Source organism: Ranitomeya imitator, chromosome 5 (assembly GCF_032444005.1).
Source record: "Ranitomeya imitator isolate aRanImi1 chromosome 5, aRanImi1.pri, whole genome shotgun sequence".
In the NCBI taxonomy this organism is placed as follows: domain Eukaryota; kingdom Metazoa; phylum Chordata; class Amphibia; order Anura; family Dendrobatidae; genus Ranitomeya; species Ranitomeya imitator.
This window is the reverse complement of record NC_091286.1, coordinates 294,457,314-294,477,667: the sequence shown is the minus strand read 5'-3', so window position 1 is coordinate 294,477,667 and position 20,354 is coordinate 294,457,314. Positions and strand designations below refer to the sequence as shown.

Genomic DNA, 20,354 nt, shown 5'->3' with positions numbered 1-20,354 from the left:
ACCCCTAACCCTATCCCTAACCCTACCCCTAACCCTAACCCTATCCCTAACCCTAACCCTACCCCTAACCCTAACATTAGTGGAAAAAAAAATTTCTTTATTTTTTTATTGTCCCTACCTATGGGGGTGACAAAGGGGGGGGGTCATTTATTATTTTTTTTATTTTGATCACTGAGATAGATTATATCTCAGTGATCAAAATGCACTGTGGAACGAATCTGCCGGCCGGCAGATTCGGCGGGCGCACTGCGCATGCGCCCGCCATTTTGGAAGATGGCGGCGCCCAGAGAGAAGACGGACGGGACCCCGGCTGGATCGGTAAGTATGATGGGGTGGGGGAGGACCACGGGGGGGGGGGATCGGAGCACGGGGGGTGGGAATCGGAGCGCGGGAGGGGTGGAACGAAGCACGGGGGGCGTGGAACGGAGCACGGGGGGGCTGGAACGGAGCACGGGGGGGCGTAACGGAGCACGGAGGGGGGTGGATCGGAGTGCAGGGGGGGGTGATTGGAGCACGGGGGGGTGATTGGAGCACGGGGGGAGCGGACAAGAGCACGGGGGGGGAGCGGAGCACTGGACGGAGGGGAGCCGGAGCAGTGTACCGGCCAGATCGGGGGGCTGGGGGGGCTATCGGTGGGGTGGGGGCACATTAGTATTTCCAGCCATGGCCGATGATATTTCAGCATCGGCCATGGCTGGATTGTAATATTTCACCCGTTATAATAGGTGAAATATTACAAATCGCTCTGATTGGCAGTTTCACTTTCAACAGCCAATCAGAGCGATCGTAGCCACGAGGGGGTGAAGCCACCCCCCCCCTGGGCTAAACTACCACTCCCCCTGTCCCTGCAGATCGGGTGAAATGGGAGTTAACCCTTTCACCCGATCTGCAGGGACGCGATCTTTCCATGACGCCACATAGGCGTCATGGGTCGGATTGGCACCGACTTTCATGACGCCTACGTGGCGTCATGGGTCGGGAAGGGGTTAATAGCCTTCATGGGAGGGAGGCTAGAAGCTGCCACATCTCAATCGGCTCTGCTACATTGAGGCGATGCTCAGATCGCCCCTATGTAGTAGAATTGCAGCATTGCTATGAGCACCGACCACAGGATGGCAATCATAGCAATCCGGCATCAACAACCACCAATCATGTGACGGGGGTTACCGGGTGCGCGCCTTTCTGGCCGGATGGCCGGAAGTGCTTGTTAAATGCTGCAGCAGCATTTAACTAGTTAATAGGTGCGGGCGGATCGTAATTCCACACGGGCCTATTGCGGGTACAATAAAAACAGCTGACATGTCCCGGCTTTGATGCGGGCTCACCGCCGGAGCCCGCATCAAAGCGAGGGTTCTGCCATCGGATGTACTTTTCCGTCCGATGGCAGAAAAGGGTTAAATTAACAATTGCTGGAGGCTGGAGACAATGTGTGTGTTTGTGTTTACTTATCTGCTTAGCAATGAGGGTGTTGGGCTGACACGTTTTCATTACTAAAGGTACCGTCACACTAAGCGACGCTGCAGCGATACCGACAACGATCCGGATCGCTGCAGCGTCGCTGTTTTGTCGCTGGAGAGCTGTCACACAGACAGCTCTCCAGCGACCAACGATCCCGAGGTCCCCGGTAACCAGGGTAAACATCGGGTAACTAAGCGCAGGGCCGCGCTTAGTAACCCGATGTTTACCCTGGTTACCATCCTAAAAGTAAAAAAACAAACGCTACATACTTACCTACCGCTGTCTGTCCTCGGCGCTCTGCTTCTCTGCTCTGGCTGTGAGCACAGCGGCCGGAAAGCACAGCGGTGACGTAAGTATGTAGCGGTTGTTTTTTTTTACTTTAACGATGGTAACCAGGGTAAACATCGGGTTACTAAGCGCGGCCCTGCGCTTAGTTACCCGATGTTTACCCTGGTTACCAGCGAAGACATCGCTGAATCGGTGTCACACACGCCGATTCAGCGATGTCTGCGGGGAGTCCAGCGACTAAACAAAGTTCTGGACTTTCTTCCCCGACCAGCGACAGCACAGCAGGGGCCTGATCGCTGCTGCCTGTCACACTGGACGATATCGCTAGCGAGGACGCTGCAACGTCACGGATCGCTAGCGATATTGTCTAGTGTGACGGTACCTTAAGCCTAGGGCTTGATGTCAATGACAGCTGCTGACACCAAGCTCTAATGCATTACCCTGATGCCACTGCATCAGCATGAAAAAGGTGGTGTTGAAACAAGAAATTACATCACAAAACTTTTTTTTTAAATATTTTTATTTAGCTGAAAAAAGCCTTGATTGCAGTGTTTTTACTGTGAAGATATGCAGAAACCTTGCAGAAATTTCTGCAAGCAAATACTCAACACACAGGCTAACATAAAGACAAGAATGTTCCGTGTAACTTATGGCAACACATTGCTGTCTCTGTGCGAAGTTAGAAACTTTCACCGTCGGCCTCTGTGTCCTTCTATTTTCATTATCGTAATTGCACCCTGATTCCTGTGAGATATTGCTTTTCCTGAAATAGTACGGATGTTGAAATGTCATTTAACCTTGCTCTTGACAAAGAAAACATAACAAAATGGAATTTTAAAGCAGCAACTATTTATAAAGCACTGAATAATACATACATTGATAATTGTCATAGTGATTGGATATGCTAACATAGCCAAGTGCATAAACTGCTGACACGCATCACATGCACCATGAAAAAAGTGCCATTTTTCATGCAGTATGAAACTTGGTTATGCTTTGCCTTTTGCTGTAGCATTTTAACCATTTCTGTGCATCAGGGTGGCTCAGTGGTTAGCACAGCAGCCTTGGAGCTCTGGAATCCTGAGTTCAAATCCCACAAGGACAACATCTGCAAGGAGTTTGTATGTTCTCCCCGTGTTTGTGTGGGTTTCCTCCGGGTACTCCGGCTTCCTCCCAAACTCCAAAAACGTACTGATAGGGAACTTAGATTGTGAGCCCCAATGGGGACAGTAATGATGATGTCTGTGAAGTGCTGCGGAATAAGATAGCGCTATATAAGCAAAGCATAATACATAAATAATACATTTCTGCCTTTGTTCGCTATACAGCCTTGTTTATTATGCCATCATAAGACTATCTAATTTGTAGCCATTTCTGTAGTTGCATTTTCACTAAAGTGAAAAAATGACTATGCCAAACAATACTACCCCAATTTATGCAAAAGTTACAGTACTTGGACCAGGGCTGCCACTAGAAATTTCGGGGCCCCATACTGGCAAAATGTTCGGGGCCCCCTTGAGACTCCGCCCAGGCTCCACCCCAGCCCCGCCTCCAGGCTCCACCCCACGAACTGTCCACAGTCCCACCGCTCTCTCTTGGAAAATCTCCACTTCTCACCTATCACACATTGACAGTTCCCATCACCAGATCACACATATAGCCGGCAGCTTTTGTTTTGGCCAAAAGATTTTTTAAGCCGCCACCAGAACACGGTTGATACTTTTGGCCGGGCCCTACTCTACTGTAACCTACTAAATATTTGTTAAAATATGCAATACAATTTAGGTATATTTTTATTTATTTTTCAATTTTTAAAATGACCTATAATACTACATACAAGGAACAAATACCACAGCACTATGACCAGATGACATATTACCACCACAGTGATCGAATAATATCACATACAAGGAACAAATACCGCTACACCATGACCAGACCGCATATAACCAACAATGACTGAATACTACAATACTGATCAGTAATAAAAAAAAAACCCACAATACTATCACCATCAGTGCCATTATGCACAGGAGATCTGTAATTAGTAAGCAGTGTCTGTGTACAGGTAATACAGTGATCACTGGTGACATTACACACAGGAGCTCTGTATATAATATATAGGTAATACAGTGATCACTGGTGACATTGTACACAGGACCTCTGTATATAGTATACAGTGTATAGTGTCAGTGTATAGGTAACACTGACTCACCAGTGACGTCTCTAGGTGAAGTCCTTCATCTTTCATCCAGCACAGACCGCCATCACTTCATCCAGCCAGGACTCGTCTCTGCAGGAAATAAAACAGTTATCTCGAGTTCCGCTTGTAGAACACATTACGTAATTTTCCCAACTTCTACATTACACCACATGAAGAAGGCAACATAGTATCACTCTACACAGTAACAGGACCGCCCCCCCATTTAAAACAGTATACTCAAAAAATAAAATAAATACATCACTGCAATAATAATATCCCTTAATTAGCCCCTATGGTAATATTCGCCATCCTAGCCCCCATGTGTCTCATTCCAGGCTCCAGCCATATGTTCTCCCATCCTGCCCTCATGAGTATCCATTCTGCCCCATATGATCTCCCCATCATGCCCCATCTGTCTCCATCGTATCCATCCTGCCCCATCTGTCTCCATTCTGCCCCATCTGTTTCCAATCCTGCCCCATTTATGTCCAGCACTCTGCCCAGCACTCTGCCCCATCTCTGTCCAGCACTCTGCCCCATCTCTGTCCAGCACTCTGCCCCATCTCTGTCCAGCACTCTGCCCCATCTCTGTCCAGCACTCTGCCCCATCTCTGTCCAGCACTCTGCCCCATCTCTGTCCAGCACTCTGCCCCGTGTCCAGCTTTCTGCCCCCCATGTGTCCAGCTTTCTGCCCCCCCCGTGTCCAGCTTTCTGCCCCCTCTGTGTCCAGCTTTACTGCCCCCTCTGTGTCCAGCCTTCTGCCCCCCGTGTCCAGCTTTACTGCCCCCCTGTGTCCAGCGGCCTTCTGCCCCCCCTGTGTCCAGCTTTACTGCCCCACCTGTGTCCAGCTTTACTGCCCCCCTGTGTCCAGCCTTCTGCCCCCCCTGTGTCCAGCTTTACTGCCCCCCTGTGTCCAGCGGCCTTCTGCCCCCTCTGTGTCCAGCTTTACTGCCCCCCTGTGTCCAGCGGCCTTCTGCCCCCTCTGTGTCCAGCTTTACTGCCCCCCTATGTCCAGCGGCCTTCTGCCCCCTCTATGTCCAGCTTTACTGCCCCCCTGTGTCCAGCGGCCTTCTGCCCCCTCTGTGTCCAGCCTTCTGCCCCCCCTGTGTCCAGCTTTACTGCCCCCCTGTGTCCAGCGGCCTTCTGCCCCCCCTGTGTCCAGCTTTACTGCCCCCGTGTCCAGCGGCCTTCTGCCCCCGTGTCCAGCTTTACTGCCCCCTCTGTGTCCAGCTTTACTGCCCCCTGTGTCCAGCTTTACTGCCCCCTCTGTGTCCAGCCTTCTGCCCCCCCTGTGTCCAGCTTTACTGCCCCCCTGTGTCCAGCGGCCTTCTGCCCCCCCTGTGTCCAGCTTTACTGCCCCCTGTGTCCAGCGGCCTTCTGCCCCCTCTGTGTCCAGCCTTCTGCCCCCCCTGTGTCCAGCTTTACTGCCCCCCTGTGTCCAGCGGCCTTCTGCCCCCTCTGTGTCCAGCTTTACTGCCCCCCTGTGTCCAGCGGCCTTCTGCCCCCTCTGTGTCCAGCTTTACTGCCCCCTGTGTCCAGCGGCCTTCTGCCCCCTGTGTCCAGCTTTACTGCCCCCCTGTGTCCAGCGGCCTTCTGCCCCCCCTGTGTCCAGCGGCCTTCTGCCCCCTGTGTCCAGCTTTACTGCCCCCCTGTGTCCAGCGGCCTTCTGCCCCCCGTGTCCAGCGGCCTTCTGCCCCCCCTGTGTCCAGCGGCCTTCTGCCCCCCCTGTGTCCAGCGGCCTTCTGCCCCCCCTGTGTCCAGCGGCCTTCTGCCCCCTCTGTGTCCAGCCTTCTGCCCCCCCTGTGTCCAGCTTTACTGCCCCCCTGTGTCCAGCGGCCTTCTGCCCCCTCTGTGTCCAGCTTTACTGCCCCCCTGTGTCCAGCGGCCTTCTGCCCCCTCTGTGTCCAGCTTTACTGCCCCCCTGTGTCCAGCGGCCTTCTGCCCCCTGTGTCCAGCTTTACTGCCCCCCTGTGTCCAGCGGCCTTCTGCCCCCCCTGTGTCCAGCGGCCTTCTGCCCCCTGTGTCCAGCTTTACTGCCCCCCTGTGTCCAGCGGCCTTCTGCCCCCCCTGTGTCCAGCGGCCTTCTGCCCCCCCTGTGTCCAGCGGCCTTCTGCCCCCCCTGTGTCCAGCGGCCTTCTGCCCCCCCTGTGTCCAGCGGCCTTCTGCCCCCCCTGTGTCCAGCCTTCTGCCCAAACCCCACCCCCACCCCCCGATCGCCGCTCTCAATAAAAATAAAAAAAAGTTCTACTTACCTGCCGCGCTCCTCTCTCCACGCAGCTGCACCGTGCACTCGCCGGCGACTGACAATGACGTCAGACGCCGGCGACCTGCATGCTGCGGCTGGCGGCTGTTAACTATTGACGTGCGGGCGCGGGCCCGCACGTCAATAGCGTACAGCTGTAGCGCCGGCCGCCGCTAAGGGCCCGGTTCAGCCTGCGGCTGCCGGTAGGGGCCCGGTGAGCAGGTAAGAGGGGGCCCGATGCGGGCCCCCTCTGCTCACCGGGCCCCTTACGCCAGTCACGGCTGTAGTGCCCTGATGGCGGCCCTTACTTGGACAAATGTTAGACATGTTAAAGCCTATGGACACATTAAGCAGGGTGTGGACAGTCTCTTATGCAGCTGAAGACATGTTCCATCATATTCTACCCTAGAAGTAATACTTTCATGACTATGATTCCTTTTCCAGATACCTCTTCAGCACTCAAACATTACAATTCTTCCCATGTATCTTATCCTGGGTTTATTTGTGACATTAAAAATATATACCGTATATACTCGAGTATAAGCCTAGATTTTCAGCCCACTTTTTTGGGCTGAAAGTCCCCCTCTCGGCTTATACTCGAGTCATATACCCGGGGGTCAGCAGGGGATGGGGAGCGGGGGCTGTGTAATCATACTTACCTGCTGCGGCGCGGTCCCTGCAGTCCCTGGCTTCCCCGGCGCTGCAGATTCTTCCTGTACTGAGTGGTCACATGGCACCGCTCATTACAGAAATGAATAGGCGGCTCCACCTCCCATATGGGAGGAGCCGCATATTCATTGCTGTAAATGATCGGTAACTGTGACCGCTCAATTACAGGAAGAAGCTGCAGCGCCGGGGAAGCCAGGGACTGCAGGGACCGCGCCAGGAGCAGGTAAGGGGAGCGCAGCGCTGCGCTATATTTACCTGCTCCTCGCTCCGGTGCGGCTCCGTCTGCAGCGTCCTCTAGCAGTGATGCTCAGGTTAGAGGGCGCTGTGACGTAGTCAGTGCGCACCCTCTGCTGAGCGTCAGTGCTGGAGACGGAGCCGCACGAGGAGCAGGTAAATATTGAAAGCGCTGGCGTCCTGAGCAAGAGAGGTGAGTATGTGATTTTTTATGGCAGCACCAGCAGCATTCTATATGGCACAGCATTATATAAGGAGCATCTATGGGGCCATAAAGAACGGTGCAGAGCATTATATATGGCACAGCATTATATAAGGAGCATCTATGGGGCCAAAAAGTACGGTGCAGAGCATTATATATGGCACAGCTTTATATGGCACATCTATGGGGCCATAAAGAACGATGCAGAGCATTACATATGGCACAGCATTATATAAGGAGCATCTATGGGGCCAAAAAGTACGGTGCAGAGCATTATATATGGCACAGCTTTATATGGCACATCTATGGGGCCATAAAGAACGGTGCAGAGCATTATATATGGCACAGCTTTATAAGGAGCATCTATGGGGAAATAATGAACGGTGCAGAGCAATATACCGTATATGGGGTACAGCTTTATAAGCAGCATCTATGGGGCCATAATCAATGGTGCAGAGCAATATACCGTATATGGGGCACAGCTTTATAAGGAGCATCTATGGGGCCATAATCAACGGTGCAGAGCAATATACCATATATGGGGCACAGCTTTATAAGCAGCATCTATGGGGCCATAATCAACGGTGCAGAGCAATATATATGGGGCACAGCTTTATAAGGAGCATCTATGGGGCCATAATCAACGGTGCAGAGCAATATATATATGGCACAGCTTTATATGGAGCATCTATGGGGCCATAATGAACGGTATAGAGCATTCTATATAGCACAGTTGTATATGGAGCATCTATGGGGCAATAATGAACGGTATGGAGCAGCTATTTTTATTTTTGAAATTTACGAGTAGCTGCTGCATTTTCCACCCTAGGCTTATACTCGAGTCAATAAGTTTTCCCAGTTTTTTTGTGGCAAAATTAGGGGGGTCGGCTTATACTCGGGTCGGCTTATACTCGAGTATATACGGTAGTTCACTTGGAAAATTGTCAATGAAATTAATTAAAAAAAATAAAAAGTTTAAAAAAATTACTAATGGATTTTTTTTTTTTTTAAAGGTGCGTGTTGTTTGCTCTGCAGAAACACCTTTGCAAAGCTTGTTTATGCAAAAGCTTAAAGATTCTGTGGATGTAGAGTCTAGAATTCTCCTGGATGACTTGGAAATTAGTCAGGTATTTGGTCACTAAGCAATATCCACTACTAATGTTGTGGCATTTATGTCAAGCTATTATGGTTGTTAATTTACAACATACAGATGTGGCCAAAAGTATTGACACCCCTGCCATTCTGTCAGATAATACTCAGTTTCTTCCTGAAAATGATTGCAATCACAAATTCTTTGGTATTATTATCTTCATTTAATTTGTCTTAAATGGAAAAAACACAAAAGAGAATGAAGCAAAAAGCAAAACATTGATCATTTCATAGCCACAGTGCCATGGGCTTTAAACTTCTTGATGACACTGCGCACGGTAGACACAGGAACATTCAGGTCTTTGGAGATGGACTTGTAGCCTTGAGATTGCTCATGCTTCCTCACAATTTGGTTTCTCAAGTCCTCAGACAGTTCTTTGGTCTTCTTTCTTTTCTCCATGCTCAATGTGGTACACACAAGGACACAGGACAGAGGTTGAGTCAACTTTAATCCATGTCAACTGGCTGCAAGTGTGATTTAGTTATTGCCAACACCTGTTAGGTGCCACAGGTAAGTTACATGTGCTGTTAATTACACAAATTAGAGAAGCATCACATGATTTTTCAAACAGTGCCAATACTTTTGTCCACCCCCTTTTTTATGTTTGGTGTGGAATTATATCCAATTTGGCTATAGGACAATTCTTTTTGTGTTTTTTCATTTAAGACAAATTAAATGAAGATAATAATAACAACTGAGAGAAACTGAGTATTATCTGACAGAATTGCAGGGGTGTCAATACTTTTGGCCACAACTGTAACAATGTGTATTGTGATGATTTCTCATACTGCAAACATGACAACACTTTCCTGCTGATTTGGATAGGATGTACAGACAAGCTCATGTCTATGCAACCGCTATGCAACACTTTGATCAAAGTATGTGAACCCATTTGCAAGTAACAAAACCAACTTTTTTCGATTTGGCTGTCCAAGAAACATACTCTTTTTCCCAAAAATGATCTGGAGATTAATAAGATCCAGCTATAATTTGTTCTGATTAACAACGGTCTTGGACTGATGGGTGCCCATGCACTGTTTGCCCATCCGCTGTAGAGTCCATTATAAACTTATCACTCTCACCCACAAAGCGCTTCACAGTTCAGCACCACCCTACATCTCCTCCCTTGTGTCAGTCTACCACCCTACCCATGCCCTGCTCTCCATTCTGCTAATAACATAAAACGAAAATCCTCAATAATCCAAACCTCCCATTCCCATCTCCAAGACTTCTCCCATGCTGCCCCTTTGGAATGCACTACCCAAAACAATTCAGTTCCCAATACTCACAGTTTTAAGTGTGGCCTAAAAAACATGTTTTGCCCATGCAAAATTTTCTTCAAAATCATCTGTTCACACACCCTCCTTGCACTTAACGTCCCTCTGTGCCTGTACTTGTACGCATACTGTTTGGTGAACATTTTATGCAAAATTATGTGAGGACACTATTTAGTATATTATGACAGAACCATACAACACAAGCACTTTTTACCATTTGCATTTTGTGTCTTCCCTATTTCGTCTTGGATTGTAAGCTTGCGAGCGGGGATCTCAATCCTCCAGGTATCAGCGTTATATGTTATTCTGTAAAGTCTTTATTGTCTGTTCAAGTCTCCTCTAAAATGTAAAGTGCTGCGGTATGTGTTGGTGCTATGGAAATCAAAATTATTATTATTATGTGTGGAGATGGTGTACGACCAGAATGGAAACTGACATACCTCCCTATGCACAATGGAGAAAATCTGGAGATTTGTCACTACTATTTAAGATATTAACTGAATATGCAGATGGAAATACACTGTGGCTGCAACACAAATGGGTATTTTAACAAAAAAACAACCAAATAACATATTTGCTTGAGAAACCAAGCACCAAATTGGCGCAGGGGATCAGAGAAAAAACTATTCCAAAATGACATAGAAGAACAGGAGGATACGGAGTATAAAAGTTTCAAAAATAGGTATATTTTTATTAAGTACACAATTAGAGACGAGTAATAAAAGTAGTAAAAAAAGACAAACTGATTGCATGGAATGTGCATAAAAAATATTTAAACAGTTAACTTATACACATGAAAGTAGGCAGAAGAAAAATCCTCTGAAAAGATCTCACATATTATCTCAAGAGAGATCAACCTAATTTAGGTGCTGATAGTAAGGAGACATTGTGTTAAAAAAGGAAATTGGTCCAATACATATCTAAGGCTAGTTTCTCACTTGAGTTTGAGTGGTCTGCGTATGGCTGCATACATCCTCCCTTAAGCTCTTCCTACTTCCACTTGCGTCCTGCATACCTATCTTTAACATAGGGTATGCAGGGACATGCGTTGTATGCGGATGCGTCCGCATGCAGCATTTTGACGTGCCAGCGGAACGCGGGCATCGGCAGTTCCTGTGCAATAGCATCAGCAGGCACCATCTTGGAGGAGGAATTTTTTTCTCTAGTAAGATGGCTCTGCCATTGCCGCCGCCAGGATAACATAAAAAATTAATTATATACACATTACATATGTGACCATGCTACAGCGCAGGCACCACCATTAGCACCTGCCTGCAGAAGGTGATTTTTTTTTCTCAAGATATATATATTTATCTATCTCATTCATTATGTAAAATAGAGGGCAGGTCACCCCCATTTTTGACATCAAGCCTTGCTAAAGCAGATAACTGGGGGCTGGTATTCTCAGGCTGATAAGGGGCCATGGATATTGCCCTTACCCCCTCAGACTACAAAAACCAGACCGCAGCCGCCCAGAAAATTAGATGCACCAATTCTGGTGCTTTGCCCACCTCTTCACACTTGCCCTGTAGCGGTGGTAAGTGGTGTTCATATTTGTAGGATTGATGTCACCTTTGTATTGTCAAGTGACATCAACCACACAGCTTAGTAATGGGGAGGCGTCTATAAGACACCTATCCATTACTAATCCTATAGTTGCATTGTAAATAAAGACACAGCAAGAATAGACTTTTATTTGAAATAAAAACAAAACACACTTTTCCTTTTTTTATTTAAATTAACAAACACCGTTATGCTCACCTAATACCCATTCCATTCAATCCCTCGTGTCCTGTAATAAAACAAAAATAAACAGTAACAATATCCCATACCTGTCCATCGTTATGTCCATGTCTGGGGAATATCAGTTTTGAACCTGGACGGTGCCAAGATGTGACAGTCCAGGCTGAGAACCACTGATGATTGAGCTGCTCAGAGCGCAGCATCAGTGAGTAGCGGTGACCTCATCCAGGTTGTCATGGGTCACTGAGGCTGTGTTCCTAGATGGGCCAATGAACTGCGGTGGCCTCCCTCCGGTGAGATCACCGCTAGCACAGTGAGAAAAAGACTCACGGTGCAGAGGTGAGTTCACCGCAGTGAAATTCTCCCGGTGAGATTTGTTCTCGCTGTGTTAGGCGATCGCCAATAGCTATTACGCAAGAGCTGCCGATGCCATCTTGCTAGAGAAAAAAAAAATCCTCCTAAAAGAAACCACCGCCGGTGCCATGTTGGAGATTTTTTTTTTCTCTAGCAAGATGGCGGCGCCTGCGCAGTAGCGGCTATCAGATCACTGAGGGTAACCCTCTGTGTGACCAACTTTTTACTATTGGTGCTGCCTATGCAACGATTACCTGTCCGATCACAATTATAAAGAGACCCAAGTGCGGACATCTAGACCCTGATGGCACTAGTGGACAAACCCATCTCTAGACCCATTTGCAGGAACTCTAAAATACAATTAACTGGTACTCAGTCTTAGCCCTGTAAGGTTTGCTCTAGATGAAGACCAATTCCTAGGCCAAATATACCTCCATGGGATTTGAATCTGGTCCTGAAGCCCCTGACAGATTCGCCATTTGAACCTACAGAATCAGTGTCAGTAAACATTTTTGCTTTAAAAACTGTCCTTCTGGTAGCTTTAACATCAGTTTATGGGGTTAGCGATATACAGGCCCTGTCAGTAGGTCCTTCTTTCACACAGAACCTGGAAGATAGGCCGTGTCTGGCTTTAAAATGATGATCTTTCAAATGTGGCTTCTAGGTTCCATGGATCTCAATAAGTAGTTCTTCCATCTTTTTGTGCTACTCCCAAGAATAACCTAAAAATAAAATTTCATAGACTAGACATCACAAGATGTCTGATTCTATAATTGTCAGTTATGAAAGCCTGGAGAAAGGATAGATCATTATTTATTTCCTTTTTAAGGGCCTAGGAAATGGCTTTAAGCATCAAAGTGAATGTTGGCTAGATGGATTAGGGAAGCCATCAGTTTAGCTTATTCTTGGAGTTGTAGTATTGTTCCAGAAGGGTTAAAGGCTCACTTCAAAAGAGTCATGGCAACCTCCTGGGCATTGAGCAAATTTGTAAGATGCGACATGGTCCTCCCTTCTACTTTCCATAGACACTATAGTCTGGATCTGACTTCCTCTACTCATCTCACCTTTGGGAGAAGTGTTTTGCATGCTGTGGTCCCTCCTTGAATATTTATTCTCTATAATGCTCTCCTTGTTGCTGTCATGGGTGAGAGAAAAAATGTAATTATGTACCGGTAATAGGATTTATCAGAACCCATGACAGAACCCTTATATTCCCCCCAATCACTTGTGTGGGTGAGCACTTTTTTCATTTTTGTTGTAAGGTCACTTAGTGCTTAACCCCTTTCTGCCAATAGACGTACTATTCCGTCCATGTGGGGCGGGCCCTACTTCCCAAGGACGGAATAGTACGTCCAGCGCGATCGGCCGCGCTCACGGGGGGAGCGCGGCCGATCGCGGCCGGGTGTCAGCTGCTTATCGCAGCTGACATCTGGCACTATGTGTCAGGAGCGGTCACGGACCGCCTCCGGCACATTAACCCCCGGCACACCGCGATCAAACATGATCGCGATGTGCCGGCGGTGCAGGGAAGCATCGCGCAGGGAGGGGGCTCCCTGCGGGCTTCCCTGAGATCCCCGCAGCAACGCGATGTGATCACGTTGCTGCGAGGGTCTCCTACCTTCCTCCCTGCAGCAAGGCCCGGATCCAATATGGCCGCGGCATCCGGGTCCTGCAGGGAGGGAGGTGGCTTACCAAGTGCCTATTTCTATAAAATAGTTTTTATCGTATAAAAGCGCCAAAACATTAACAAAATGATATAAATGAGGTGTCGCTGTAATCGTACTCACCCGAAGAATAAAACTGCTTTATCAATTTTACCAAACGCGGAACGGTATAAACGCCTCCCCCAAAAGAAATTCATGAATAGCTGGTTTTCGGTCATTCTGCCTCACAAAAATCGGAATAAAAAGCGATCAAAAAATGTCACGTGCCTGAAAATGTTACCAATAAAAACGTCAACTCGTCCCGCAAAAAACAAGACCTCACATGACTCTGTGGACCAAAATATGGAAAAATTATAGCTCTCAAAATGTGGTAACGCAAAAAAATATTTTTTGCAATAAAAAGCGTCTTTCAGTGTGTGACGGCTGCCAATCATAAAAATCCGCTAAAAAACCCGCTATAAAAGTAAATCAAACCCCCCTTCATCACCCCCTTAGTTAGAGAAAAATGTATTTATTTCCACTTTCCCATTAGGGTTAGGGCTAGGGTTAGGGCTAGGGCTAGGGTTAGGGCTAGAGTTAGGGTTAGGGCTAGGGTTAGGGTTAAGGCTACAGTTAGGGTTAAGGCTACAGTTAGGGTTGGTGCTAAAGTTAGGGTTAAGGTTTGGATTACATTTGCGGTTGGGAATAGGGTTGGGATTAGGGTTAGGGGTGTGTCTGGGTTAAAGGTGTGGTTAGGGTTACCGTTGGAATTAGGGTTAGGGGTGTGTTTGGATTAGGGTTTCAGTTATAATTGGGTGGTTTCCACTGTTTAGACACATCAGGGGCTCTCCAAACGCGACATGGCGTCCGATCTCAATTTCAGCCAATTCTGCGTTGAAAAACTAAAACAGTGCTCCTTCCCTTCCGAGCTCTCCCGTGTGCCCAAACAGGAGTTTACCCCAACATATGGGGTATCAGCGTACTCAGGACAAATTGGACAACAACTTTTGGGGTCCAATTTCTCCTGTTACCCTTGGGTAAATACAAAACTGGGGGCTAAAAAATAATTTTTGTGGGGAAAAAAAAGATTTTTTATTTTCACGGCTCTGCGTTATAAACTGTAGTGAAACACTTGGGGGCTCAAAGTTCTCACAACACCTCTAGATAAGTTCCTTGGGGGGTCTAGTTTCCAATATGGGGTCACTTGTGGGGGGTTTCTACTGTTTAGGTACATTAGGGGCTCTGCAAACACAATGTGACGCCTGCAGACCATTCCATCTAAGTCTGCATTCCAAATGGCGCTCCTTCCGAGCCCTCCCATGCGCCCAAACGCTGGTTCCCCCCACATATGGGGTATCAGCGCACTCAGGACAAATTGGACAACAACTTTTGGGGTCCAATTTCTCCTTTTACCCTCGATAAAATATAAAACTGGGGGCTAAAAAATAATTTTTGTGGGAAAAAATTTTTGTTTTATTTTTACGGCTCCGCATTATAAACTTCTGTGAAGTTCTTGGTGGGTCAAAGTGCTCACCACACATCTAGATAAGTTCCTTAGGGGGTCTACTTTCCAAAATGGTGTCACTTGTGGGGGGTTTCAATGTTTAGGCACATCAGTGGCTCTCCAAACGCAACATGGCGTCCCATCTCAATTCCAGTCAATTTTGCATTGAAAATTCAAATGGTGCTCCTTCCCTTCCGAGCTCTGCCATGCGCCCAAACTGTGCTTAACCCCCACATATGGGGTATCGGCGTACTCAGGACAAATTGTACAACAACGTTTGGCGTCCATTTTCTCCTGTAACCCTTGGTAAAATAAAACAAATTGGAGCTGAAGTAAATTTATTGTGAAAAAAAGTTAAATGTTAATTTTTATTTAAACATTCCAAAAATTCCTGTGAAACACCTGAAGGGTTAATAAACTTCTTGAATGTGGTTTTGAGAACCTTGATGGGTGCAGTTTTTAGAATGGTGTCACACTTGGGTATTTTCTATCATATAGACCCCTCAAAATGACTTCAAATGAGATGTGGTCCCTAAAATAAAATGGTGTTGTAAAAATGAGAAATTGCTGGTCAACTTTTAACCCTTATAACTCCCTAACAAAAAAAATTTTAGTTCCAAAATTGTGCTGATGTAAAGTAGACATGTGGGAAATGTTACTTATTAAGTATTTTGTGTGACATATCTCTGTGATTTAATTGCATAAAAATTCAAAGTTGGAAAATTGCGAAATTTTCTAAATTTTCGCCAAATTTCCATTTTTTTTCACAAATAAACGCAGGTAATATCAAAGAAATTTTATCACTATCATGAAGTACAATATGTCACGAGAAAACAATGTCAGAATCACCGGGATCCGTTGAAGCGTTCCAGAGTTATAACCTCATAAAGGGACAGTGGTCAGAATTGTAAAAATTGGTCCGGTCCATAACGTGCAAACCACCCTTGGGGGTAAAGGGGTTAAAGAGAAAATATGTAATGTTGATGTTTAAAGCTGTTGTAAATAACAATTGGAGATCTAATTGTGCTCTGTAATCCAACTGATTCGAGGAACAGATACACCGCCCTTTTATCCTGTAGGTTGCCTGTCTATGAAGGTGCTGTCATGGGTTCTGAAATGTCACATTATTGGTAAATAATTACGTCTTTTTTGTATTTTTCTTTTTCCGTCCCCTTAGAGCAGGGGTCCCCAACTCCAGTCCTCAAGGCCCACCAACAGGTCATGTTTTCAGGATTTCCTTAGCATTGCACAGGTGATGCAATTATTACCTGGGCAAGGCTGAGGAAATCCTGAAAACATGACCTGTTAGTGGGCCTTGAGGACTGGAGTTGGGGACCCCTGCCTTAGAGGACTTGAACTTGCCATCGTCTGATCACTTACACTATCCACTTATGTTATAATATTGCAATAGATCGTAAAAATCACATTCCCCTATGAAGTCTAGCCATAGGCTAGTTTTCATAGGAGAACTGTCTTGGAAGCCAAGGGTGTCTTCAGCAAGCCCTCAGCTTCTATGGAAACCTATCGGCACCCTGCGATTTCGTTGGGGACTCGTGGATGCATAAAATTGCACAGAGATTGACAGAAGCACATAAGGAGTTACAATCAACTCTGCTTCGCTTTCTGCTCTTAGAGACAGATGCCGTCTGTGTAACATGGCAATCATCTGCTGGGAGTAATGCAGGCTCAGCTGAGCACACATAATGCACGACGACTCTGTACACTCAATGTCTGTAAGTGGCTAATAACTAGACTGAAAAGATGAGTGGCCAGGAAGCACACAGGTTCCCTAAGTGCATAGAATGTAGAGATAAAGACTTCCATTTTGCTCAATAGCTAGCATATCGTTGGGTAACAGTTGATCATCTTACTCATTAGGTCTGTAAGACTGCTAAGACTTGATTTGCTGATCGTCATCTATATACAGAAAGCTGACAAATGTTTCCATCTTTGCTTTCCTTAGGATTCATCAGGAGGATTGTCCATGTTTACAGGTGAAGAGGAAGTTTTTGCCTTTCAGCGCACCTTATCCCGGCTTACTGAAATGCAGACAGATCAGTACTGGAGAGATGGAGACAGAAGCCAGAACTAGTGCCAAATGAGCTCCATATAACGCACACTACATCACTTTGAGAGGTGACATTTCTTCTGAAGTGTCTGTGCAATGCGTTCTCAGGACCATTATTTTATCCCTGTTCTATACTGCAATATAAAGCCATTGCCTACCTGTCATTACTCTATTTATATTTATGCATTTTATTCTGGTTTCAACCAGGGAACCAAGTGGCCAGTGTTATCGTGTGTAAGTATACAGCTGGAAATGCCAGACATACCGACAATTACATAATATCTACTACATTATGGAAATATAAAATGGAGACTATGAGAGCTCTATTGAGTGCAATAACCAAGGTCTCAGTTTTAACATCAATTAATCCTGCAGTGTTTAAAGCCAGGGTTATGGATACTCTTAGCAATATATTTATTATGTATAGCTTAGTGCTGGCTGTTCCATAGCAGCCAGGATAGTGTTAACTGCCAAAAGGAGCACAGGTAACTGAAAGGGATGTGCAGTCTGGTTAGTGTCCGAAGACATAGTGACTCGTGTTATTGTAGGTCAATAGTCTAGTTTTATTAACAAACCTTACTGCAGAAGTCTGATTTATTCTTCCCATACAGACATTGGATAAACTCTGATGTAATACCTTATTATAGCTTCATTTCCCAATACATGTATACATGTAAATGTTAATGCAATTAATGTTTGTGTAAGGAATATTTATTCCTCCCTGACCATTTCAGCAGGACCAGACAATTATCATATTTTCATGAGGTTGTGACAAGTCTCCCCTAATGGCTGATGCCTGCGAAAGCAGAATCAAGCGTGTTGGAGTGTCACATATCCAGTCATTTCTCACCGGAGATAAGCTGGCACACGTGGTGTCCGGCAATGACTTGTTCACCTTTAAATTGAGGACATGTAAGCAGACCCAGCAATTTCTCCTGACTATCTCACAGACATGCTCACTGGTTTCGACTGCCAGCTGCACGACCATTAGGCCAGCAGTGTATGGGCACCTTAACAGGAGCATTTTACACTATGGGCTGCTACACTGCGGCATTGTGTAGCCTTTATAGCGAGATTTTATGCTTTAATTTTATCAGATGTTAGTCATTTTCTCCTTTATTTATCAGTAAAATACATAATAACTTCAGAATACAATTGCCAAAATGATAACGTTTTACTTGAATGTACAGTGATCACAAGAACGTTAGGGCTTATATAAAGCCTCGTGGTTATAAAAATGATACTTGAATTTAAAATGACAATTTTGTTATGAAATACAAATGATTTTTACTCTTAATCCAAATATTTAAAATGTGGAGGGACGTGTATGATTTCAAAACCATAGCCATCACTGCACTCAATTTTTTTATTTTATTATTCCTAAATTTGAAAGAAAACCTTTCACACTGAAAATGCAGACCAATCTTCAGGCCGCATGATATAGAGCAGGGGTGGTGGAGCAGATTAATATATCATTTTGTGGGGAGAAAATAAGCTTAACCTGTGTTTAACTTATTTATATCCTTGATCATTCTGAGTTTTTTCACTCCACTGGGGGTCCTAATCAAGCACCACTCCAACGTTTGTTTTTTTTAAATTCAGCCCTGAAGTTTTGTTACTAATCTAAGTACCCTGCCCCTAGTATTATACTTACCAGCTGCTGTATTCAGTTGTTCAGAGCGCCGCCATTTTATGACCGCAACTTCTGACTTACCGGAACTCTGAAGTATCGGTCACAAGCTCTCAATGTAAGTCTATGGGTTTCTCGATCTGGCTCTCATAGAATTACATTGAGTTGTGACTTCTGGATCGCCCAGTAAACACTGAAACAATCTGGCAGGTCACAAACTGCTGGAGAACGACCGGAGTGGCGCAGGTGAAAGATGAAGACTGCGCTGGTAAGTATAAGACTAGGGCAGAGAACTTACATTAGTAGCACCACTCCAGTGCTGCAATAAACAAATGCCGGAGTGGTGCTTTCAGTGACTGATGGCTATCTCTGTATGCACTCTTATACCTAGACCCAATGCCCAAGTGAGACATTCTTGTACCTGAAAAGCACAGAATAAGCAGAAATGTAAAGGGAAGCTGCTATTACCAAACCAGAGTCAGCATGTCTGGCTGCACAAGGTCATATAATGCTCATATAGTGATTCTGATTTTATTTTCAAAAGGGCTGATGAGTGTAAGGTGCCCTAGTGGAAAACTCTTTAAAATGCATGTGACCATATGCATTAAAAAAAATCCTAAATTATGTAAAATTTGGAAATCCCCAGTAAGTCTGATCTAAAATATTTGGGTTCAGAATTGCTATTTTCTGATTAGTCTGTTTATGATCTTTCAAGGTGACCCGCAGTTCTGTTCTGAAGTGTCAGACTATCACACTCTTAAATTTGGGAGTGAATTCATACACATACACTAACATTAATGTTTTGGTGCCTTTTTCTGTTATAGTAATTTTTTTTAGACTTTTGGCTGCTTTCCATTTTGGCCCTTTATCACTTTTATATAAATTATTTTTATGTAGTTTCTATGCTACACTTTACTGTATTTTTGGCAGATAGTTGCTATTCACAAACTACAAACTGTTGTAATTGCAGTCCGTAGTCTGCTAATGGATGACTTGGAAACTGCTGACGTGATGTACAGTCACAAAGCACTAATGCTGAATGCAGCTACTGTTTCTGACCGCACTCCATAAACAGCAAAAACAACCAAAAATCATTTTTGTAAACTTTAGCCCTATGTTAAAACAAAATTTGAATATGTTGTAATAACCCTGCAATGTCATCATCTGTATGAGTAACGCACAGCAGAACATTAATTTGTTTCTGATTTTACCTGGTGATTATTTGACATGAAATATATCGTGTCCAGAGTGTCAATTTATTTTAAAATATTTATGGATTACAATGTATATATGTAAGAAAATACAAATTCATGTTTTTGCAGCACAATAAAAATGAAATCTGATTATATTTTTCTTGTAGTTTGTGATGTACAATAACAAATTAGATTGTGGTACCGTGTTAGCCAGAAAAATCGATGTGAATACTTTTCTGCCCAATGATGACAAAAGTATTCTCAGAGTGATACCTTTATTGGCCAACCAGAAAATAATGTTTGCAAGCTTTCCGAGCACAGTGGCTCTTTCTTCAGGCAAGATTACAAATCGATTAATAAGAAAAGCGCGTTCCGGAGACCATCGGAGAAGCAGGGACATACAGAGAGACCGCGCCAAGGGGTGAGTATGACAGGGGAGGGTGAGCCATGCGATATTCACCTGTCCCCATTCCACCGCAGGGCTCTGTCTTCCTCG

General features: G+C 45.4%; 1 protein-coding gene across 2 annotated transcripts in view; it reads left to right on the top strand.

The window, feature by feature from the left end:
- AFG1L (AFG1 like ATPase) overlaps window positions 1–20,011 on the top strand; it is a 228,107-nt gene extending 208,096 nt beyond the window's left edge. For both annotated transcript variants that reach the window (XM_069726254.1, XM_069726253.1), the window contains 2 exons: window positions 8,310–8,423; window positions 16,931–20,011. In XM_069726254.1, the coding sequence (XP_069582355.1) occupies window positions 8,310–8,423; window positions 16,931–17,059 (243 nt within the window). In that variant the 3' untranslated portion in view covers window positions 17,060–20,011. The remainder of the gene's footprint in view (window positions 1–8,309; window positions 8,424–16,930) is intronic.
- The last annotated feature ends 343 nt before the right edge of the window (window positions 20,012–20,354 follow it).